Source organism: Cryptotermes secundus, unplaced genomic scaffold, assembly GCF_002891405.2.
Source record: "Cryptotermes secundus unplaced genomic scaffold, Csec_1.0 scaffold113, whole genome shotgun sequence".
NCBI classification, from domain to species: Eukaryota; Metazoa; Arthropoda; class Insecta; order Blattodea; family Kalotermitidae; genus Cryptotermes; species Cryptotermes secundus.
This window is the reverse complement of record NW_019722424.1, coordinates 31,369-57,566: the sequence shown is the minus strand read 5'-3', so window position 1 is coordinate 57,566 and position 26,198 is coordinate 31,369. Positions and strand designations below refer to the sequence as shown.

The following is a 26,198-nucleotide window of genomic DNA, read 5'->3' as shown; positions in this document are numbered from 1 at the left end:
ACTTCTCCAGTCAGTTTTATTCATCAGTGTTTTGATTTCAGTGGAGTTCTAGGTAGAAATACTAGTTTGTGTGGGTGAGTGATGTCTCTGTAGGTCAGCAGGTGATTCCTGAAATAATCTGCTAGTTTTTTCTTGGACACAGCTTTTACCAAGAGTATCATATCAGGATATGGTGGTCTTCTTAGTAGCTGACAGTGGCACTGGATGCACGGATCATGGAGGATAAAACCCCTCCAGGTGAGCATGACAATTGACAATTGAATCTGTCCTAGTTCATTCAGCCACCTAGCTGTTCATGGATGGAGCGTTTATTTTTAATCATGCACAAGGACTGGTGTTTTGCTTAGGAGCCAGATATTGCATTCACCAACCACACTTTCAGATGTTATTAATGTGGATAGGCTGTTAACCATTTAGCATGGGTAGTGGCTATAATGTTTTATAATGTTTCTGTTACAAGACAGAAGAACAAGGTGTGGAGAGTACATAAAAATTTCTTTGACTTTACAATAAGATTTGGTGCACATTATAATGTGACATTTTGGAATTTAGTTTTAGTGTAAATATGGTTAGTCATTATGTTATATACTTTTGTTAGAACAGCCTTCTAAGATGTCACTAATTTCTCAGCTGTATTGTATCACCCTTGTGCCTCATTGTATTTCCTTACTCAGACCAAGCAGGGGCACTGCAACAAAGAGACTTCTCTGAACTCAGTTCACACTGTTCTAGTGGACAGATTTTGAAACACTGTATACCTGTCCTTCCTTCAGAACACATCCCCAGATGACTGAATATAACCACTTGCTTTATTTGGGATCAGTGCCAAATGAGTTGTATAAAACTTTGTGCCAATTAGTATTAACCTCAGCTTCCAGGTTATTACTCCCTACATACATGCATAAGAAGTTCTGTGAGGAACAAAAAATTTCTTTCTTTTAAATCCCTCTCCTTGAGTACAGAAGCCAGTCATATGAAATTTAATGAATGTGTAAGGTAAAAAAAGGTAAATTTGTCCTTGTGCAATTAAACACTATACCATGAAGACATATGGTGAGGGGATATATAGATCCACATTTTCTTGACCTCAGCACTAGCTAGAGGTGAGTGGTCAGCTTCACGCCCCAGCCGCTTTACTCCTGGGGAAAGAGCCCCTGGTACCCATTGGATAAGAGGTTGGGTGGGCCCCAGAGCCAGTTTGGATGATTCTTGACCCTACTGGGACTTGAACTCTGACCCCTCAGTTGTGCAGCCTGTAGCTAGTTGCTATACCGACTGCACTATCCTGGCCCCTCAATGAATGTGTGAGAAGTTTTTTTTTAAAGATCTTGCTGGCATTTATGCAGCCTATTTTACAATTAGTTTTAACCATATATATGTTACTTTTTACACCAATCGTTTGGTCAGACCATTATACAGTTTGTCAAGTGTTTAATTTTATTCTGTTAAGTACTGGGATTTTTTTGGGGGGTGGGGGGAGAGGTTAATAAAGTTTACTTCTGTCAAGGTACAAAGTAGCTATGGCCGCTTGCATGGCTTTAAACCCACTCACCCACTGTAACTCAGTATGGAATTCTAGTAACTGAAAGTATGCAAACATAACATCCAAAGTTTGTGGTTTTATGTCTTTGTGTTCCACCATAGGCATGGGAAACAGGTTCATATGAAGTGTGTGCATACATTAACAAATTCTGACCTTATTAAATTTCACAGATCAAACAACAGCAGTTCATTACTTATTGCCAAGTAATCTACGAGTAAACCTGATTACTGTGTTGACACTATTTTCTTTCTAACATAACTTTTTGTCTTGGGCAGTTGTTGGGATACATCTGCCTTCCCCCACCCCCCCAAGCTTTTTAGGCATGTCTGATTGCATAGCAGCCAGTGCCAGGAAGAAACAAGATATGTGCATTTCTAATTCAGTGCAATAATGCATTTTCATTTTCTCCATAAGGGAAAGAACCTGAAATTCACCGGATGCTTCAATTACATGCATGGGGAATCTTGCAGTTTTCAGTGCTGTAATCAATCAAATTATTCAGAGAAGTGCCAGTATGTGGAGAATGAAGCTTACCATAGCATGAATTGACAAGGTCATATTGAGAAACAAGAATATCTGCAGTTGTATGTGAAGTAATGTTAGTGTTTGTGGTGTTGACAGACACATACACCAAAACAATCTGAGATCCAGTAAACCCACCCCAAGCTGTTGTTATTAGAGAAAATAGCAATGTGTGTTCAAATTTCAGTGGTTGTGAATTAATGACATCGGAGAAAAGGGGTTGTCTTTAAAATCATATCTTACACTTTTATGATAATGGGTTCATCATTTTACTCCCAAAAGCAAACTATCTGGAATAGAGTGGAGACACAAATTTAACACTAAAAAGAAAATCAAGACTGTAGTTTCAGCAAACAAGGTGATGGCCACTGTGCTTTGGGATGATAATGCATTATTATCTGGAACTTCTGGAAGAAGCCATATAATTAATGCTGGTCACTACTAAAAGTAAAGTTGTCCCTGTGCTTAACTTATTAAGCACTACGTCATGAGCTGTATGGTGGAGTTGATATATAGAGCCACACTTTTCTTAATCTTGGTCTAACTGAAGGTGAGTGGTCAGCTTCAAGCCCCTGCCACTCCTATCCTTCTATCCAATGGGTACCGGGGGCTCTTTCCCTGGGGATAAAGTGGCCGGGTCATGAAGCTGACCACTCACTTCCAACTAGTATCGGGGTCAAGAAAACATGGATCTATACATCCACTCCCCATATGTCTTCATGGCGTAATGCTTACTTAGTTAAGTACGGGTACAACTTTACTTTTACATATTCCCTAAATTGAAGAATATTTGGCATTCAGTGAGTCTGATATTAACTTTCTATGTGCACAGAACTTTCTGTGTTCTAGGATGTAAGAGTCATGGCAGCGGTTACCTATGAAAGTTAACTTCCTTCAAGATAAAGCCGTAAATTTCTGATAACAGTTTCTAGGTCTCTGGGAGATGAACTGTGGAATGGCAGAAATCAGATAACAAGAAATTTATTGTCTCATGGTAATTAAATCAAGGTCAAATGTAGGAGATAAGAATTACTATTCTCTTGGGCTAGCAAAGGAATGTAGCCACTCGTAATATTGATATGAAGAAAACAAGACACTGTTAAACTGAATCTAACAAAACAAGTTATGGTGTTGTAGATTATATTAAGCTGCCTCAGAATACGGTTCCAGGCAGAGATTTTTCTCCTTTGGGTAGTAAACCTTCAAGCTCTTTTATACTAGAGAATGTCAAGGTTTGCTTGCTGGATGGCAGCTGAGATAGCGGAAGAACATTCTGCAATATTATCGAATTACAAGAGAAACTGCTGCATTTACTGTTCATATTCGTACAATCTGCAGTCGCATACTTTTGCTACCAGGTTTGTAGAGAAAATAAAATATTAACTCAGAAGAAAACTAACATAACAATTTCCGTTCCTCATAATATAATTTAGCATTCTACAAGTCACTTTATTTTCCACTGTGGTGGCGTATGCTGTCTGCACATCCATCAATGATCTGGCCAGTTTTCATGAAATTAAGCATGAGTGTCAAGTGACTCACGTTTGTATTTGCTGTCCACAGTAACAAAGTGGCTGTGGACGTTCAGAGGTGGCAGCAACAATGTTTCTTCTAGATCATGGCGACCGCGCAACATCTATAGTTAGCTTTAATTTTAACAACGACAGCTAAGGAACCACTGAAACTTTGTACAGAGAAACACATCTACGAATTTTGTAAAACATATTTCAGGATAGGGACCAGTGGAAGGCTCTTGTGAACACGGTACTGAACCTTCGGGTTCCATAAAATGCTGGGAAATTCTTGAGTGCCTGCGGAATTGGCAGCTCCATGAGTAGGTAAGTATATTTTTTAATTAGAAGTTACAAAGCTGAAGACTGCGAAAATTTGATACCTTGTACAATTCCAGCCATCATGCATCTACCACCTCCCGTCCCCATAAAGACGTACCGCTGGGAGGATCTACGACGAGCCCGAATTCGAGGTGGCTATCCATGGACTCACCTAGACAAGCCTCCTCTAGATAGCTCCGCGTGGAAAGATATGAGGTATGTTCTTACATATGATCCCCAAAGTCTTAAACGTAGAATCGCAGGGTGGAATAATTTACGAAAAAGAAGCAAGATAGACAAAAACTGGAGAGAGTGACGAATGGGTGGATAGGAGTGTGAGACTGAAGAGGTAGAGAAGGAAAGAAGGAGAGATAAAAATAAAGTCATTAACCTCCCCGCTAAGTGAGATTACCCACCTCTTATCGTTAATTTTACAATGAAAAGCGAAGGATTTGAGGCTCTCACAGCGGTGGTGATGAAGAGTTCCATCTTCTGGGATATAATGCCGTGTGTTCCGTTGAAAATCAACCAACATTTCGGAGGAACAAACTCTGCTTGCTACATACTGGTATATTCCTTGGCTTATTCTTCGACACTGAAAATGGAGGCGATATATTCCGCCGAAACGTTGGTTGTGAGGCATCAAGGCTCCCACGTTTTCTAGACAATCGGCTGACAGATGGCGGTGAGGTTCGTGTGGCTTAATTATGAAAATAAAATTTGGGCGAAGCACCAAGAAAATAAACGTAAAAATCCATTTAGGCCCTTAGATAAAATTGCCTTTAAAATTAATCAAAGCAAACCATAATCAAGCATGACTTGACAAAACTTAGTACAAGGATCTACAGTACAAAGTATGAAGAAAGTGATGTAGTCAGGCGCTGTTATTTTTGGAGAGACGAGTATACCGCTTAGAGTAAAGGTGAAGTTCTTGTGCTTAATTACTTCCCGTACCATAGAGACGTAAGGGACAGTGGAGATATACCTTCATGCATTCTTAACCTTGGTGCTAGATCGAGGTAAGTGGTCAGCTTCACATCCCAGTCGCTTTACTCCCTGGAAAAAGGAATTTCGGTGTCCATTGAATAGGAGAATCGATGGGCATTAAATCCGGTTTGAATGTTGTGAAGAAGAGAGAAATCCCTCACCTGTGCCAGGATTTGAACCTCAAATCCTCGGATATCCAGTCTCTAAACCGACAGATGTATGATGTTCGAAATGCATCTAAAACGAAACTAACTTTACATAACGTAATCTAAATTTATTGGAATTTTCTCCACGTATACCTGATCCAAACGCTAAGAGTTTACTTCGTGGAAAATGTTGTGCACCACGAGACGAAAAGGTGATGTTGGCATTAAGAGATGCATGTCACCCCTCGACCCCCGGTTCACTCTCCTCAATCCAACGTCTCCACGACGGGCGATAGCGTATTTGTGGAAACAATGGAGCCGCGCCAGCGGGAACCACAGAAAACTTCGTCCAAACTATCGACCTGGCGACTTCAAGTATTCATCCCAGGAAACAATCAAAATGTAACAGCGAGATCAGTCGGCACTGGGATCGGGAGTTTAGATCCCATATAACTTATTTCTGTGCTTTTCTGTGTAGGTAGATAGATCGGTTCAGCAAGAAACATTCTAATGTTCGTGATTTTAATGTACTCTTTACGTATTTCATTACGTACCTGCAGACTTAATACTACGTTTTTCATATGCGTCAACCAATATTTACGCTGCTATTACGATAACTGTACAAAGTAGTAATAGTTTCCCTTGCGCCTAAGTATCACGCCAGGAAGTCATATAGGAGACTGCAGCGCATTTTTAACCTATATACTAGGTGTAGGTGGTCAGATTCACACTGTAGCAGCTTTATCCCGGAGAAAGCGCTCGCGACACCCACTGGACAGAAAGCTGAGTAGATTCTTCAGCTAATCTGAACACGGTGATACGATAAAAAATGTTTTATTCCTGCCCGGAACTGGTCTTTCAGCCTGTATTGATCACACCTAGGAAGGTACTATAATGAAACGCACAGTAACAATAACAATTTGGTGTTAGTAAAGAGTTCTATAGCAAATGTGTCTCATAAGAGACCAGAGAGCATAGGACCGAAGACATACTAACATTAACAAACAAGAAGATCTACGATGTCTGTTTTCCTTTAAACTCTTCCGCCGTATAGAGGTCAATGAACTTACTAATTCTGTCATAAACAAACAAAACACAATACACAAAACACAACAATAAGGACATCCTACCACAGTGAATACAAACCAAATACGATTAACAACTACAACAATTACAGAGAAATACAAACAACTGCAACAAATACAACAACAACAACAACAACAAGGACATCCTACCACAATGAATATGCTTACACGTCGCGTAAAAATAATAAAATAAGACACCTGTGAACCGAAAATGCCCTTCTTCACTTGGAACAGAACAGAAAGTCAGCTCTACAGATATGACATAGGGAGCTGCAACGACTGCAGAAACCTCCACCCTTTTACCTTATAACATTTTCCGTGTTATATAAGAAATGTCTTGCTTAGAAGCAACAGTTGGATGTATATTTCGTGTATGAGAAGATCACTGAAATAACATGCCACGCCATCTCTTGACAGTTCAGGCCAAATAATCATGTTTTTCAAGAGTAAAAGTAAAAAGTAAAGCTATCCCTGTACCAGGCCCTGAAGGCCCATAGGGTTGTGAGACGTTGAGGGTCCCACATTATCTAGACAATCGGCTCACAGATGGCGGTAAGGTTGTTAGCCTTACGCGCCGGCCGCGCTTTACTCCTCAGGAAAATTATTTTATTAATTCCTGATACTCATCTCTGTTAGAGACTGAGTAAACCCCAGGGCCTAGTGTGGCTGGAAGGATTAAGTCAACTGAAAAAATCCAATGACCTCATCGGGACTTGAACCAGCGACCTTCCGGCTTGTAGCATAGCCCCTCAACCAACTACGTTACCGCGTGCCCCCCTAGAACAGAAATTAAACGTTCTGATTGAGATAGGATGCTAACCAAAGTGAATTTCTATAAATACAGAGCAGCATGACAATGGTTAACATTCACACGAACGGAGACAAATATTGCGATCGCGCCTATCAACACAAACACAAACTGTTTAGCTTTAAAATAAGCCGAGAGGCAGAACGCATGCGTTTAATTAAAGCAATAAAACAGTTTCTTAAAGAAAAAATATGGCAATAAATAGATTAGAGTCGGTCGCTTTCGCCTGTTTTCGCTAGTGTGACAATACGACTGGTGGCGGGTCACTAGAGTGTCAGGTGCAAGCAGACGGTCACTAACATCATGAGCTAGGTGGTCGCAGCATGCAGCAGAACACGCGGGGCCGATCTGAGGAGCGCAGGCCGCGGTCGCAATCTCAGTCCCAGCTGCCCAGGAGGGCCGCCTCCCGCGACTCATCTGTGTCCAGTAGCAGCCGGGAGGTGCGCTGTGGCTGCCAGTTCTATCAGTCCGACAGCTTGCTCCCCGAGAGGGTGAACCCGGTCGGCAGGCCGGCCAGTCGCAACAGTGGCACCATGGCTTCGTCCTCGCCACAAATCGGGTGAGTTCAGGGGCTTGGTGACGTCTTAATCCCCACTAAGTGACGAAGGATTGTTACCGACATTTGATCTTAACCCCTTCTGTATTACAAATGCAATATTTATTTATAGTCTTTTAACAAAGCGGCCAGTAACTTGGACTATACAGCGTCGACTGGTAGGGTGTATAGTGAATGCTGAATTAGAAAGAATGTGGAGGGAAGAGGTCGTGACCAAATTTGAAGTGCTATCTGGAATTTTCTTGGAGGTGCTGAGCGAAATCTCACTGTGTAACCGGTCTCTGAGCCAATATTTGAACCCGGATCTTCCGAATATGAAGCAGAAGTGCTACTCACTCAGCTGAGACGGTACAAACGAGTATCGTCGTTCAAAAAGTGGGTGTGACGATATGGATAAAAGAAAGTGATAAGCTATTGCAAACTGCTGTGCAACAGTTAGAACAGATGAAAAGGGCAGGCATGTTATAATAATTCAACATAGGAAGGCTTGATTCTCTTCTATGAAGTGTTCAGCACTGTGGATATAACCAGGACACGCCAGGGATCGTGAAGTGCCGGGTGGGTTTATTGTACCGATATTTTAGCTGCACGTATGCTTAATCTCCGAAATAATTCAATGGCCTGCCTTGAAATTTAATATTTTGGGTCTATAGGCGAATTTAATTTCGGTGTATTATAAACCTGATTCAATCTCAAATTGAGAATTTAATATTTTTTCCTTCAAAACCTGTTCATCGTACAAAACACAGGTGCATAACACAAGTTACACAGATATCTTCAATATTTTCGGCTTTTTCTTGAAACATTTTATGTGATATTTAATTAAACAAGAATGAAAATAATTCATTGGTCTAATATCCGTACCATGTTTAGTTCTTCAACAGTAGATGTTTATCAGCAGCAAGTAACCATAAACATCAAAAGTGTATGCAAAGTCGTAAAGAACTCATTCGGAAAATATGTCTAGCCGCGTTTTCTTGTAACTGATTATTCCGGTCATTTTATTTAAGCAGTGTCCAAACTGTGAGATCCAGGCGGTTTAAGTAAACACAGTTGGTAACAAGTAACTCGCATTTTATAACCCGAAACCAGCTTCGGTCTCTCCAGTGGGATATAATACTGTCTGTCTTAGAAAGTTCTGTCTACACGTGTTTTAACGTGAAGAAGAAATAGAATTAAAAACAGAAAATGTTACAACTCTATTTTTACATCCACAGTCCGATTTCAGGAACACTGTCCTGTACAGAAAAAACACGATACTCTGTCAGTTATTCATATTCTATTTTTGTACTTGTTTACTTCATAAAATAATTTAAATTACACGAAACACATATATTGTCCTATCTTTTGTATGAATGTAAATACTCCTTTCGATCTGAGAAACAAATTTAAAGTATGGAATTAAGTTACTAAGGGAAAAATTGAAGCGTAAAATGAAGTAAACGATAAATGTTAAAAAAATAAAATTACATAGTTGGTTGCGGCACTATGCAATAAGCCTGAAGGTCGCGGATTCAATTCCCGATGAGGTCACGGGATCTTTTAATTGACCTAATCCTGCCAGCCGCACTATAGCCCTAGGGTAGACTCAACCTTTAACAGAAATGAGTACCAGAAATCTTCCTGGGGGGTAAAGGGCGGCCGGGGTTTAAGGCTGACAAACTCACTGCCATCTGTGAGTCGATTATCTAGGAAATATGGAAGCTTCGACGTCCCACAACCCTATGGGCCTCCACGGCCTGTTACAGGGATAGCTTTACTTGACATAAAGAGAACTCCGTGGGGGGCCTTTTATAAGGTTGCTGTAGAAAACACCCAAGAAATAAGAACCATGTAGGCCCCCTGAAGTTTGATGAATAAGTCTTTTGGGAAAAGGGCGAGTTAGATGTAGTATAATGAAATAAATATAACTTCTTTATTAAGACCGTCACTTACATATTATAACACAACAGGATGCATGAAAGGAAAATAATGAAATAAAGTTGCTCGGGACCTGATTTTCGTGCTAGCAGTGCTGAATCTGTCGGCTAATGAGGTGTGCTTTGTCCGGGGGATGTGTATTTCTCTGCGATGGGCGCATACCGGCGTGAAGCCTAGATGAGTACAGCTACACTTTACTCACAGAGCAATTAGTTCGTGGATGTGGATATGGTCCAGAAAGTGACGCAGAGAGACGAAGAGGGGTAGACCCTTAACATTGGTTTGGGCATGATAATAACAAGCCATAACTATTTTGCCATGGAACTGTTACATTAAGAGGTCATGTAATAGGACATCCTGAAAATAGAACGTCACTATAAAGGCACATTTCTAGTAAAGGGCGGCTTTGATTTATTTTGAAGACACATCTTCGAAGGTTCTATCTTTGTCACGTTGGTAATTTTCGACACAAAATCAGTTCATACAAAAGTTGTCTATTAATACCGCTGTAACAGTAGAACCCGAAGGTTCAATACCGCTAATACTGAAATTTGCCAGTAAGAACCATCCTTGGCCAGGTTAATGTACCTCCTATCCTCACAACCTAATTCCCCAAAATCAACCTTAATATCATGACATCTCGGTTTTCCGAGTGGGCGTTTCCCAAGAGATTTCCCCGTCAAAATGGAATGTCTGTGTACGTCAGTAATGTTCCACATCCTCTCTTCAAACATTTTAATAAAAGTATCCAAGTACACAACTCGCCGTGTTAGTAGGGCAACTTCTCCAGCACAGGAGTGATGCGGGAAGTCTACATACTGCCTTATATGACTTAGCCTACATTCAATTGATTGGGCACTGTAATTGGGAGGCGGTGCTGAGTGTCTCGGGTTATTTACGTCTGAATTTCGGACGACCCTCGAGATTAATCATGTGATCAAGATGATTTGTTATTCACGACAGTTTCTTTCTGAAATGTATTTCTTCGAATGCAGGGGACGCTAAAACATTAAACACAACATTCAATGGAACAAAGCCCTTCTTTGCAAGATGTTAGTCGCTTAACCGGTCAAAAAATTCCCCGTCTTTTATTGGAAACAGTGGATTCACGACCGTGCTCAGAAGAGCCCATTACTGGAACCTGCCTCAACCAGCTGAATCCAATCCGCACTTTCACGTCCATTTCTATGTTCTCCTGACACATAGGCTTCCATAACAAATAATTTAACCGGAATTTAAAAACACAAGACATGTATTTCAAAAAAACTGTAGACGTAATTTTTATAGAAATATGACACAGGATGAACCCCCAGAAACTTTAACTCATTATGAATTACTGTTCTGAAGGGAAAAAAGTGGATCGCAGCAGAAAACGATTTAATTAGTTCGCGACAAAATCTTTAAAAATTTACGATACACTTATCGTCTGCGGAATAAATTAAATAAGTGGACTCAATACAGCTTCGCTTTTCGCGGACAATTTTTTTTGTTAACTCCGGGAAACAGGTGATGCTAGATATACGTTATAGAGGTCACTCGATATGTTATGAAATACTGCGATTTAAGCAGGTTCGTCACGTCCGTGTCTCGGCCTGCTCCGCTGACTGCTGCGTTTATATTTGTCTCGGTATTTTCCTCCCAGCCGGCGCTATTTATAGAGCAAGCAACAGGGAGGATACTGTGGCTTGGCAGGGCCCATCTCTTGAATTACTGGGCAGGCCAGTTTAACTTCGAACCCTTACATTACACTTCAGATATTGTGTAAACCACCAAACAATTAACTCAGTAGCTTAGAGCATTTTATATACCCTCTATGCATCGAAGTGCCTTGATTTTCAGATTTTTTTAAAATGCCAGGCACACCATTTCTGAGGGGTTACTTTATGGTAGAATAACCTGAAAGTTCACCACCATACTGTAAAATCCATGACCCTGAAGCAGTTCCATTATTTTGCTAAGATCCGGTTTAACATTAATCTTCCCACCTCTTTCTTTGGCTTCCAAGTGCCTCCTCTCCAAAAGGCAGCTCCATCAAAGTTCTGTATTTCTTGTTTTCCCCAGCACAATACACAAATCTAGGTTCTCCTGTTCTTGATTTAGCTATCCAAACATTATGCGAACAGTAAAAACTGCAAAAATCCTCGTTACATAACATCCATCATTCCACTTACTTGAGCTTTTATTTATGCATGGGCGGCAAGCTAGCCACATGTGACCCGCCAGCTGCTGCTGTGTTGCTGGCAACAGCAGCCTTCCACTCCCCAATGCGTGTTTTAATGCTTTTCCTCCACTAAAACAGGCGGGAAATCTTGTCAAAAGAAAAAAACTTTACAAAAATGACTTACTAAATATTCTGTGTAGGTTTTCTGGCTATTTCACATGACACCTGACAAATACAAACAGAAAACAACTTTGTCCAGTGTGACTATTTAGGTTTTTACTACTTGAGAACTTAGCACCCTTACATGTTTCCGTCCTTACGGACCATCTTCAGAGGGTACATCGATACTTCTTTGGAAACTACTATCATAATAGTTGTTCTGAGTGCTAAAATACATACACACACAACGCCTTCAATGCACAATATACACAAAATCCAACTTTTCCACAATCACAGCAGCTTTCCTGGTATAATATTAAAGTTTTTAAAACTTTGTTGTTTAAGTTAAAATTTATAAACCAAGTAGGTTCATGTCCCTTCTCCTATCGTCTTTCTTGATGGGGGCTGAACTTGTGCCGCCTGTCTATCTTGAGGAGATTCTTGGTATCGTCCTGTGTTTGTTCGTGGTGTGCTGTGTTGTTTTCAGAACACCCATTGTGATAGTATTTTCCAAATAACTATCGATGTACCCTCTGAATATGGTCCGTAAGGACCAAAACATGTAAGGGTGCTAAGTTTTCAAGTAGTAAAAACTTAAATAGTCACACTGGATGAAGTTTTTGTCTTTGTAATTGTTAGTGTGATGGACCAGAATGAAACAAATCAAAAACCTAACAAATAACTTAGAAGAGTATGGAATCAGTACGATTCTAGGATCATATGTAATTTTGATACCATCAGTAGCTGCTTTTCAAGCACCATCGACCTACAAACACTGTCTGACTGCCTGATTCAACAATGAAATAAGGGGTAACATGTCATCAGGGATAGAAAAAGCTATTTCAAGTTCTACTTGTCAATCAGAAAAATCATTCACCATCACAGAACCCTTAAGGTTTAAACCTTTTAACAATAAGAAAAATAAGGATACGTCAATACAGTGTTATTGAGATGTCTGAGAAATTAATTTTCCACCACTACAAAATAAATATACCATGTCATTTGTATATTTAAAAGTATTGTCATCTATGCAAGCTTTATATCTTCTTTACTTTCCTTTATCTGGCCACACTTTGGTCAATATAAGAAAGCTGGACACATAATGTCAACACATTAGTAACAGTAACAAAGCCAGTCCATATAAGGGACTATTGCGAATTTCTGTGTCTAATTCAGGTAAACAGGCCCTAAGTAATCATGTACACCATTTCAAGTTTCCTTTTATAGGGCAGTATACAACTCCATTCCTCCATGTCATATTTCATCTTCAAGCTTCAACTACTTGAACATGATGACAGCACAAACTTTTGAAATATGAGTCACTCAGTGTTATGTTCCTGAAAGCTCATGGGTTTATTTGACAATGTCACATCTCCTACACATTTATTTTAGTATTAAATCACAATAAATGGAGAAAAGGAAGCCACCAATATACTAATCCAGCATCTATCTCAAAGGACCCAGGAAACCCACAATAAACCACAAGAGCCAGTGCCTGGTCTGAGATTCAAATCGGGTATGTCACAAATAGCAATCAGACATGCTACTACCTAGCTCACCACTCAATGTATCCTGAAAAGCTGTGTAATAAATCTTTAACATGTAAGTTCTGTTCCAATCAGTTTTGTCTGAACACTATCTCTTCATCATCACCATGGCTTTGAGGCCCATCCAGCCTCTTACCTAGTGGGTACCTGGAATTCTTTCCCTACAATTCTACCAGGATCTGAACCCCCGCCATCCAATCCATTCCTGCATTGATTTGTGGCTCTACTGAACAATTTAAATATGCACCATACATATTTTGAAATTCCAAATACAGATATACAAGAGCAGCCACTTACCTCACCAACCAGACAGAAATTTCAATAGGGAGGTAACTAATTTAAAAAAAAAACTCCACCACTGTAAAGTACCCCAGACAATGGTGTATGACCCGTACGTTGCTAATAATATATATATAGAGTTCCCTTAAGTTTTGAGCAACAGGTAATATTGGAGTTTTCACATGACTGTTACAAGATACACACAATATCTCCAACATTCATGCCAATGCAAAGTCACAATTGTTTTTGCCAGTCCATGAGAACACCGTGAATTGTTCTGATCTCACTGCATGCAGTGATAATTAGCTCCTCAAGATGGTAATGCCTATGGTTCCATACTTATGGGACATCTTGTAGTGCAGACTGTATCTACCATCACCTGCACAGCGTTATTCTGGTAAAGATCACAAGCATGTCACCTGAAACTGCTGTACATCACCAAAACCAAAAGATAAAACATGGTTCTCTTCACTGAATACCATGAAGGGGACTGTCTACTTCATATGCGAGATAATTCCCAGGTCAGTTATGTCCCACCAGCACCCAACAGTATGACAGTAAATTCTGTACTCATCCTCCAGCTGACACCTCAGGCCTCTGAGTAGAGGAGTTCCAAAGTTATAAATCTATTAGGCTGATGTCCACTGATCACAGAAGCCCAGCCACAGAGGATTCAAGACCACAACAGGATAACCTAATCATGGATGCTGTCAGGGAGGAAGAAGCCAGGCATCTGGCACACCAATCCCTGGATTTTTTTAGAAAATCGAAATTTAAATGAGAGAAATTTACCAAAAATTAAAATATTTCTGTTAAATGTGGTCTCATCTACATTTCAATATAATTGTCTTCAACTCTGGGGCAATCTGTAAAAAATATTTTTAAATGACTTGAATGTAAGTTTCTTAATTAGATTCTTTGGCCCCTTTTTCAAAAGATCCTGGCAGCACTCATGCCTACAGTGCCTTATGCAACATGATGATTCAGTACTATCGTGTAACAACCATGTATCTTCGGCTTTCATGGCAACTAAATGGGTGATCAGCATGTTCAATATTATTGCAACCCATCACTTCTTGATGATGAAAACAAATATGGATCTCTAAATCTTCAGACTTCTACTTTGTATGGACACAGCTTATCACATCAACAACAATTCCTTACATGTAATCACCAATTTTCATCTTTCTGCTCCGGCCTTTTAACTCCAAAAAATGAGACTGTTATAACTCCACTATGAAGCATTTTTAGGCTACTGTCCTTTCTTAAGGAAACAAAATGAAATGTATGAGAGAAACATGCTCCTGCTCCCTGTCCCTCTCCCCCCAACTTTTTTTTTTTGGGGGGGGGGGAGGTAGTCCTCTTTCAACTTTTTTGTCAGTCGACTTATTTCCAGTAAGTTTGGGACAAACATTTGGTGTTGTGAGGCCACACCAATTGCACATATCCTACAGTCATTAATTATAACGTGGCAGACAAAATTGTAAGATCCAACACTAGCAAACACTTCATGTAGGCTCCTGATACTATACAGTGTGATACTTTGAGATTTATCTGATAAATTTAATGCAGTCAAGGTCTGTGGTCAAGTAATAAATTCATCCTAAAAATATGATGATGACAACAGCAATAATGCTTTGTAACAATTTTACAACAGCAACCAATAGAACATACTGACTGGAGGACAATTCAGTCCTACGATAATTTGTGCAGGAACTAAGCACAATAACCCTTCACAGTTAAGCCGCATTTAATTGTTGGAATATGAATTTATATAACCTAAGTATAATGTTAACACCATACGATTTGTATAATTGGACGTCTTTACAACAAGACAGTAGGCTTTATAACTTTTGCCTGAAACTGTTTTTTGATGCACAATGACCAGGGCTTCCATCATGCACCTTATTTACTCCATGTGAAGCAGCTGATATAAAGACAACCCACGAAACTTGCCAAGCAAATATATCCTCAAATCTTCTCTCTCATTGTTTGTATCATCATACAAAACATAACAAAACCACTTTCCTTCATGACTGGTCTAATGTGTTATCACACAGCATGGATTCTGATCACTTTCTGTTCTACTTTGCTTATTCTATATGAACAGATATTCTTACGACACCATCATGTTTGTGTCTGTTCATCACCGTATTTGTCCTCACTTAATAACTTCCAAACTAATTCGCAGATTTCCTATAGTTACTAACATCAATATGGCGGTTGTGAAAACCTGTGAGGTGGAATGATACTAGCACCACCTAACGAAGGGATGTGAAATTCTGTGTGGTAACAGATCTTAAAAACATATGCAACTTTTGTCATGGTAATTTTATCTTGAATGCAAAATATGGTAACAACATGAAATCTAGTATATTTACTCGTAGTTTCTGTTGTGACATTATGCCACTATGGACCTAGGCATGTAGAATTTTGAACGGAGATAGATCATAAAAATACCTCTGAAGCATTTATCATATGTTAACAATTACACATGGAGCAACATTGCAAAACTCTGATATCATATCTAGCAAACAGTCAGAATTCATGGAAAATTATGTACAGAAATGTTTTTTTTATTGCTAGTGGGGTGGGACTAAGTCTCATGTACTGCGGCCACTTGTGGCCTATTGTACCAGCCCAAGATGATAGGTGAGGGTGATTGTGGAGCAATTGGTGGAATGAAGATTAGCAGGGGGAACCGAAGTATTCGGAGAAAGCCTGCCCCAGCACCACTTTGTTCACCACAAATCTCACTTGACCAGACCCGGGATCGAACCCGGGGCGCCGCGGTGGGAAGCCAGCAATTAACCGCTTGAGCTATGGCACGGCCAACAGAAATGGGTTAATAAACTGTGTAACTTTTAATTTATAATTCTTCTAGCCTGACTAGAAGGAAAGCATCATTAACTTATTCCCTGAATTTCTTATTCTAGCCATGCACTTAACATAAGAGAAACTGTTATAAAGGCTGAACAGGAGCCCCTTAAGATTTTTAAGGACTGAACATGAGACCAAGATGATTTTCAGTCACACAGAACATTCAAATGTTTCCTTACTTCAAAATTTTACATGCAATACTACAATTGCTTTTATTTTTATTTTGATGAATTCATAATTTCAATGGTGCTGTCACATATTTCCTCTCAATTTGTATAACTGTACTAAGAAATTCCCTCATGCTAATTATATAACATCAGTTATATACATGTAGAATGATTCCATTCAATGAGGATGAGATCAATGGCTCATGAGAGAGATAAGAAATGCATACAAAATGTTCACTGAAAATCCCAAAGGAAAAAGACTGCTTGGGAAACTTAGGTATAGATGGGAAGATAATATTAAAATGTATCTTAAAGAAAAAGAGTTGGAGGGTGTGGTCTGGATTAGTGGCAGGCTCTTTTGAAAATGGTACTGAACCTTTAGGTTCCATAAGGGCACAGGACTTGCTGAATGACCATAACAGATGTAGAAAAGTATCTCTTGAGTTTTTTTGACCATTACAAATATAAACATGGGTCAACCAGTCAGCCAAGGAACAGGGAGGGTGAGGAAGACTGCAAAGTGACAGTGCATACAGACAGAACCAAATTCTTCCTTGTATTTCCCCTTGCCCTCTTTCTGTAATGTCGCTCAGGCTCAGAGGTGTTTTGCATGGAGTATACCTTCTCAAGGAGTTATTACAGTTATCATAACCCAGCTGTTTTGTTCAACAAATGATTACTAATCAAGCAGCTATCTTACAACAATTTATAACCTCTTTAAATGCAATCATAGATGGAACCTCTGATGTAACTGCTAAATTAATCCTGGGCATATAGCATCATTGGTCATGTCATATACTAATCTTTCTTGCTGCAAGAATCCCAAGAAGCCAAGAGTGGTGCTACTTTCATATGTCTGCACATGACTTACCCATATTTACCTTTATTAACCAATTACATTCACAATACTCTCTACTTTAAGTCTGATTCACATTTAAACAAATTATCAAAATAAACACTACTTATTACAAATCCTATACCAGAATATGAAGCCAAACACTAACCTCAGTCAACTGTTAGTTACTTCCTTGGAGAATTCTAAGATAAATCAGGAGAGTTCAGTCACCAATTACCACAATCTCCTTTCCACAGTGACCATGAGTATGAGCCCATAGGAGCTCCACCTCCCAAGGTCCAGGAGTCACACATAACAGATGAATTAGACCTTGGAACAGATGAGGAGTTTGATGCCATCAAGGTGGCCGCCAAGTCTGAGACCAGCAGTACCAGCAGCCGAGAGCGTCGGTTTCTGCGCATACCACTTGATGATGAGCTGGTGGTCCTCCCAGGTGATGGTGAGGATGAGGATGAAGCCATGGCCATAAAGTCCATGGAGGGTGAAACTGGAGAAGCAAAAGCAGCAGGAGTGGCAGAAGAAGCAGAGCAGATGTCTGCCCACGAACTGCAGTCCCAGCTGGAAGACCGCTACTTCTCAGCTACACCGACCACCACCGAATCACGCACGGACTGTGATGTGAACACCAGCCAGCTGGACTCCTCGGGTCTGGAAGACATTCCCCTCAAGCGAGAAGCCAGGAAGAAGCAACAGGATGCCACCCCAGATAAGCAGTCAGAGGTACCCACCTTTCAACAGAGACTTCGCTCACAGGCTGGGAGGATCCACACAAAACTAAGGAGCATCTCTAAGCCTAACATCAAATTTCCAGAGCGGCCAAAGTTCAACTTTCCAGAACGTCCAAAATTTCACTTACCAGAACGCCCAAAATTTAACTTGCCTGAACGGCCAAAGTTTTCTATGCCAGAGCGCCCAAAGTTCAATTTTCCACAGATGCCAAGCTTCACCACATCCAAGGAACGCAAGGCCCGATCTCACCACACCAGCAGCACAAGGCGACCTCTACGTGAACGATCACAGTTATCATCAGCATCTACAACATCATCAGCAAAGAAGAATATTTTTGACTTTGATTTCAAATCTTATCCTCGCATCTTCGATCGCAAGTCTCGGCGTGCTGATTATGCAACTTCATCTCCAAAACCTTCGCGTGGACAAACTCCTCCTCCTCAGATGCCAGCCAGGAAGAAGGGTCGCTGGCTACAGCGATTCACAGACTTGAAGTACATTGATGAACCGAATTTGCCCACCGGAGGTGAAGCTCAGAGTCAAACTGGAGATGATCTGGAAGGTGAAGAATTCAGGGAAGACGTTGATATGGCAGAAGGTGCAGAAGGTTCTGAATCAACAACAGCATTCAGGGATAAGGACTATGGATATGCAGTGACTATAGATGACACACAGCAACCTACAGACACTGCAGAACAAATCAGAGCAAGTTCTAGCAGTGTCCCTGAGTCAGACCGTGAGGCACGGTCTTCAGGCAGCTCCTCTCTCCGCCACCGAGCAGGTGTTCTTGAGGAAATTGACTCAGATGAGTTCTTCCTTCGTGAGAAGGGTCTGAGTCAAGAAGATGTTGATGTCGGTCGTTACCTAACCTCCGAGATCCGCGAAGCATTCCGTGCCCCTGTCAGTGCACTCTCACAGATGGACAATTTCGAATATTATGACGATGAGGAAGACATTGAGAATTTGGGTCAGCAGTACCGCAGTACTCCTGAGAGAGGGCCCACACGACCGGCGCGGACAAGGTCATTTGGAACTCGTAAGAGAGCCAGTAAAAGCAAAGAACCAAGTCCAACTGAAGAAGGGGCCTCTTCACAGTTCTTCAATACTTTCCCGCCTTTACGACCGAAAAGAAGTCGCCGACTTCATCAGCAACGGCCTGAGAATATTGAAGATGGAGATGTCTCAAAAGAAAAAACAGAAGAAGGCTATTTAGAAGAAATGGAAGTGAAAGAGCTAGATGAACCGATCATCTGTTCCAAGAAGGACATTCCATCTTTCACAGTTACTGATGAAGATGACAAATTCATGCACCAATCGACAGAAGAGCTCAAGGAGCATCTTTCACATCCCTTAGAGGACCACTGGCAGACTGAGGAAAATTCAGTTGCTGAGGTTCAACCACCAGTACCACCGAAGAGAATACGGAGAAGCAGAAAAGAGCTCACTGCAGATACTCTCTGTAATGGGAATTACACTAAAGAGGACTGGCTGGAGAATTTTGAAGCAGATATTATACCTACAGAAGAGGTGAGTAGTTACATGTAGGAGTTTTCATATTTATTAAAGTTGACCTTGTATTCATGTTCAAAATTTCATTTTAAGATTCTTTACCCCTCCAGTCCTAATTCACAACTTATTTTATACAAGAAACTGTCTTTACATAACACTTTAACACATATTTTAAAATGTTTGTATATCTACACATCCAGGGGAAAAAAAACAACATAATTTTCCCAATCCTAACATTGGTATTACAGACACACATTTTAAAAATACCAACTTTTAAAAGCCTTTCAGATGTGAAGTGTATCAAAGAGGCTAGCAATTTTTATCACTATGACTTTTTTAAGTAACCAGGGCTATTCTACTTTCAAAGACTATACAAATGGCATAACAGAAACACTTTCAAAAATATTTCATACATATGTATGTTATATAATTAAAATGATTACTTCAGAGCATAATTATTTAATAGCAGTTTCTTCAGAAAATTTTAAATAAAATTCATCAGACTCTTATCCTCACTTCTGAAATGAGAATAATAATTTTAAACTATAGGAATTAAATTTAAATTTAAATCTCCTTTCTGTTGTGCATAGTCTTTATCTGGTCCCATGAAAGTACACTTTGTAATTCCATATTCTATGGCAACAAAATATTAACACTATTTTCTACTTAACTCTTGGATAATGTTAAATCAGAAAGACCACTGTGCACAACTTGAAACTACAGGATGTAGAATTAGAGTTTACATTACTTGGCTACAATAAGGAACACTGATGCTTTTGTCCCACACTGCAGGTGATGGTGATGCGAATGGAACCAGATTACATAATTCCAGCAGCTCCTCCTGAGGAATTTGAGTTGCCTCCTGAGCCACCCAGAAGAGGACGCAGGAAGAGTTCCCATGCCACGTCCCTTGTGGATGAAGACCGCACTTCACGTGGAGCTTCATCACTGCCCTCAGAGCATGAACATATTGCTGAGGACCTTCCTTGTGATCTTAGCCTCCCAGAAATTCCAGGTTATGCAGCAGTTGAGAAAACCATCACCAAACCACGCCGTTCAAAAGCACTGCGTCCACTGGCTCCTGGTCGCCGCAAGAAATCTAACAGTCATCAACGCACCTATCCACATTTCTACTCACTTCCACACAGATCCCCACCAATTCGGCCACTGAGGAACTACAGCACTTTAGGCCCATCACGCCCACCAAGGAAGCACAAAACTCTTGCATTACAGGATGTGGAACATAAGAGCGAATCCTACATTGAGATAGATGACGATATCTTGGAGCCATTATCTCTTGGGAGTGCCCGTGACCTTCAGTCTGGTGATATTATAGAAAGGATGAAAGGGCGGCCACTCCCGCCTCCTCCACGACCCCCCAGAAAAGGTCGAGAAAGTCGAGAAATGCAAGAGGAGGTTACAGGGAGCCAAGTATCAATGTACAGAGATGAAAAAGAGAAAGAAGAAACTGAAGAGCCATTTGATGTCAGCACAGTGGAACCTCTGGGTGCCTTAAGTGACATGATCTTCTATGCTCATCCAGGAGTAACTTCATATGATGATGAAAAATTGGATGAACACCTTGGAACAGAAAATGAAGATTTACTGAAATCTGAAATAGAAATGGAAGAGAGGGAACCATCTCCTGTCTTAGAAGAAGGAGAAATCAGGGAAACATCACCAATTTCATTGGAAATTCCAGTGGAAGAAGTGTCCGTGGCAACTCAAACAGACCCACTGCCAGATGACATCTGTGTAGTGACAAGGGATGAAGACGTGCCAGTGAATGCTGGCACGGATTCCATACGTTGGGAACCACTACCGTTGAAAACTTCTGATTTTGGGCAGCAGACAAATCCTGAACCTGTTTCCTCTCCAACAGTGATAGAGAAACCCATTCCATATTATGTTATGCCAGATCCAGATATAGAGATTGAACTGAAGGCTCAGAAGTTACAGGTATCTGAGTTAGATGTAGAAAGACTACATGTGGGTGAGTTGCAGGCACAAAAAATATTGGTTTCTGATATTGATGGCATGTCAATGCAGGTTGCTGAACTAACCAGTAGATCAGGTAATCTTGTGGTTAGTGGACTAGAACTTCCTCAAGGATTTCTCCAAGATCTCTACGACTCTCTCCCAATCCCAACCCCTCCACAACAACCTCTTCAAACACCAGTACAAGCCCCATCTACAAGCATACCTCCCCCTCCTACACTCCAACCTCATTCAGATCCTCCTGCCATGACTATACCATCCCAAACCCCCTCTGCCTTAATGCCACCATCCGAAGTTCCCACTACCGAGACACCGTTGTCCCAAGCACCCTCTGAAGCTGTACCACTTTCCCAAACATCCCCTGAATCCACATCAATTTCTCAAACTCTGCCTGAACCTTCCCAAGCTCCTGTTGAAGTCCTGTCTCCAAAAGTTACATCTGTCCCTACGACTCCACAAGTTGCACCTGTCACTGCCCCCCATTCTCAGTCTCAACAACTCCCCACAGTCCCTGTACAACAAACTATACCACTCCAGTCTATCATAAATCCTAACCTTACTACAAGTTTTGATGGATCTCATTCTTACACACCAGACTATATCCCCTCTCAAGTTCCAGTGTCAGTTCGAATTCCATCCCACACACGTTCTCGTGTCCAACGAGAATTAGAATCGGAGGAGGAAATTATCAGTCTAATGCACACTCCATCAAACAGGCGGAGGCGTCACCATCTCTCAAAACCTGTTTCCCGTTACAGTAGTGATGAGGAAGATGAAGAAGAGTACACTTCGTACCGTCCGCCCAGCAGACGTCATCACTCCAGTTCACGAGGGACAGAACCATCTATTGGTGAACTCGGCTGTCAGTTAGTGCATGCCTGTCAAGGTGTTACAATGAGAGCCTTGTACCAATTGGTGCAGTATGTGGCACCACAGGTGCGTGAGGGGGAGGACAAGAGAAGGGACCTACAGATCGCGCTGTGCATTCTACTTGTGTTGGTTGCAGGACTCATTCTGATGGGTTATGGTTCAGGAAAGACATATCACCACCACCACTGGGATTACCACTTTCTCCCACCTCATCCCTAGTAACATCTGAGAACATAAATTTATGATCCAGCCACTGCACAAAAACAATTTTTTTATGGAATTAGTTATCATTTTATGTTCATTAAGAATACCTTAATTTAATGATTATCATGAAAGAGAAACAGAAAAAGTTTCACACATCTGTTACCTTATTAATGTGTAAATAAAACAAAATGTATTGTTTCAATTCCTCTTCTTTTACTCGCTTCTTTTATTCTTTTTCTTATTTCTACATAAATCTTCAACAGAAAATGGAGATACAGTAACTCATTGTTTGAACTGTTACAATGAGGAAGCCAATGGGTGACCATACTGGAGATTAGCCTGGGGTCACGAACACTTCCTGTCTCTGAAGAACTGCAGCCACAGCCAGGAAGTTTCAAATTTCAGGTTTTGTAGGAACTGTATTTTTATGAAGGAATGGAGATTGCAGTAAGCTTAATGTTTGCTTCTTGCTTCATGCTTGTTTGGCTTACTCTTTGACCCTGATGATGGAGACAATGCGTTCCTTAGAACAAAGATAAACTTCTACCAAACTACAAGGTGCCACATCCCATAACACAGTACTCATCCCAGTCAATGCTGTGAAAACCTCAACTCCAACCTCCTCTGTTTCAGATTTTCCTCAGTTTAGTGTTCAAAACTGCCCCTGGAGAATATTAAATATGTTACTGTATATTTCTTTCCATATTTTTTGATAAACTAAATTCATATGCTTCTTGTAACATTTCTTATCATATATACACAGCTCTCAAACATTGTCACTTGTTAGCACATTAATCGAACAAGCCCTCTTCGTAAACAACCATTTCTCTTCTATCTCTGTGGCTTCCTTTCTGCGAATGGCTTGCAGCTAGAACAATCAAAACAAAATCCATCAATACGTTGCATGTACACAACAGTTTAATAATTCTGTTGTATGATGAGTACTTAACAAGGGAGAAGGATGCACTCCAATTTGCAGTACACGTTGCAGCAGTAGAATGTGATTTTCAAGGTGCTGTTACAGCTAACTGAATGGTGTACAAGGCATGGTTTTGTTGCTAACTGTTCTCTAATCCATGCGGCTGCCTCCAATAGTATAGTTATGGGTGAGCATGGAGAACTGGCTGGTGGCACAACATGTGTTGGTAATTACAAAATTTATTAAGTGCAGGGTGGCAGTACAGATCCAAATGAGATTTACGCATGGGTTTCATGTTGACAAGACACAGCAGAATTCCTTCTGGTAGTATTATCTTACAGTGGATGCAAACATTTCAGAATGTGTTTGTGAGCATTCTGCTGGTAGGTCATGATCAGTTCACACATCGAAGAATGTTGGCATGGTAACAGAAGCAGTGATCACCAGTCAAACTTGCTCTGCTTGACATCAATGAGTGTGTGAAGCTGACCACTCACCTCCAACTAGTACCAAGGTCAAAAACATGGGGATCCATACATCCACTCCCCCATATGTCTTCATGCTATAGTACTTAATTAGTTAAGCACAGGGGAAACTTCACCTTTTTTTACCTTATCTGATCACATAGCTCCATTACTTTCCCCCAGAAACTTGTCTGACCACAACCAAAAGAATATAGCATAATAGAACGGTTTTATAAACTAATAATTTAACATAAGACAGAGACAACTGAAGAGAGTGCTGACAAATACACAACAGAACAAGAAATAAAACAGTCTTACAGCCACTGGTCATTAACACCAAATTAAACACTGAAAAATCAGTTAGTAAAAATGGTTTAAGAATGAGGTCCTAATAAGGGCAGCCCTAATGCTATTCCTTTTAAACCCTTAGCAGCACTAGGAACACACATCCACGCAAATCCTAACAGGCTATAAGTCTTGCCTGTTTCATGGGTGGCCGAACTTAGAATGAACATAAAATGCAGTACTCACAAATAGTTATGTTAATCCAACTGTTTCTGAACAATTCAACATAATCAATGCCTTTCAACATTCACAAATATAACACAGCTTATTTGCCAAATAAATAAATAAATAAATAAATACAAATCAAACACATTATTACATGCTGCAGTGGCACATAACCTTACCAATAACCAAGCAGCAGCATGTGACACAGGGCCCCTTGTCCCCCACACTCCAACCAACACAAATCCAAACTTAAATTCTGAAAGTGTGTACTGCACAGTATGGCAATCTAGCACCAAGGTCGAAAAGGAATTTTCTGTTCACTCACATCTGACAGCTGAGACAGGGAGAGGGAATGAGAAGCTCCACAAAATGGTAGAGTACCATTCCAAGCAACGAGCAGAGGGACATTATCAGCAGAAGAAAAGCATGTGAGAATGGCATGTTAAGCATGAGGGTAAGGGATATGGCATGGGAGGGGCCACAAAGTACAGGGTGCAGCAAAGGAACCTGATGATTTTTAAAATGCATTATGTTGGCCACCCCTGAGGATGAGATGGTGGGAACCATATTATTTGCTAACTTAACTTATGCCAGTGCAGTAGCCATGGAGCAGTGGGTAGAAAACTTCAGAACAAATGCTTCCACATTAAAAAAGAAACATCCAGGTAGTGTACATACAGTGCAATCACCACAGAACATCGAGGCTGTGAGGCAATCACCCATAAGGAGTTGTAGGCATTCAGCCAGGAGATAATCTGTTGCTCTAGGAATATCTGATTGCAGCACGAGGAGAACTTTACACAAGGATTTAAATTTCCATCCTTACAAAATGGTGGTGGTACACGGCAAACTGCAGCACGGTAGCTGAGCATTTCATTGGAATTTTGTCCGATGATGCCATTATCCTTACGACAGATGAAGCACACTTCCACTTATCTGACTGTGTCAACAAACAGAATTTTTGCTACTGGGCAGAGGAAAATCCACAGCAGATCTATCGATGTTATCTTTACAGTCCACATGTGACTGGTTGGTTGTGTAGTGGCAAACTGCAGAGTCATAGGCCCTTATGTCTTTGAAGACAAAGATGGGCGTACAGTTACAGTCACATCTGCTTGTTATGTTGACATATTATGGAACTTTTTCACATCAGAACTGAATTATCATGGAACAGGGCTCTCAACCATATGGTTTCAACAAGATAGTGCAACTGCCCATACAACGAGCATCCATGGAGGTCACTTTGGAAATGTTTCCGGAGCACACTATTTCACTGCACAGTGAGCTTCCATGGCCTGCACATTCACGTGATTTCCCTACCTGTGATTATTAACTTTGGGGATACTTCAAAGCAAAAGTGTACACTTTGGAAGCAAATTTCAGCTATACCAGAAAACATGATGAGGCAACCAATGGGAAACCTGCGAGAAAGATTGAAGAGTGTGTACATAATGATGCGCACCATCTTAGTCATATGCTGTTAAAATGAAATAAACACAGACATAATGAAATGTATGTGGAATAAAATGGCATTAAATTTTGATTTA

The 26,198-nt window shown here is 40.6% G+C and overlaps 2 protein-coding genes across 3 annotated transcripts in view; one reads left to right on the top strand and one right to left on the bottom strand.

Annotated features, from left to right (window-relative positions):
* On the top strand, positions 1–22,960 carry LOC111861285. 2 transcript variants are annotated; one of them, XM_023845721.2, is made up of 4 exons: positions 1–237; positions 3,975–4,113; positions 17,685–19,704; positions 20,479–22,960. In XM_023845721.2, exons 1-4 carry the CDS (start codon positions 216–218, stop codon positions 22,771–22,773), a joined length of 4,476 nt encoding a protein of 1,491 aa, XP_023701489.1. In that variant the 5' UTR covers positions 1–215; the 3' UTR covers positions 22,774–22,960. The 2 variants fall into 2 exon arrangements, with proteins under 2 accessions (XP_023701489.1, XP_023701488.1); XM_023845720.2 differs by lacking the exons at positions 1–237; positions 3,975–4,113 and adding an exon at positions 7,161–7,482.
* LOC111861287 (negative elongation factor E) overlaps positions 22,952–26,198 on the bottom strand; it is a gene marked incomplete in the record, with an annotated part of 24,586 nt that continues 21,339 nt past the window's right edge. Inside the window, 1 exon segment of the mRNA XM_033750257.1 lies at positions 22,952–23,626. Coding sequence (XP_033606148.1) covers positions 23,550–23,626 — 77 coding nt within the window.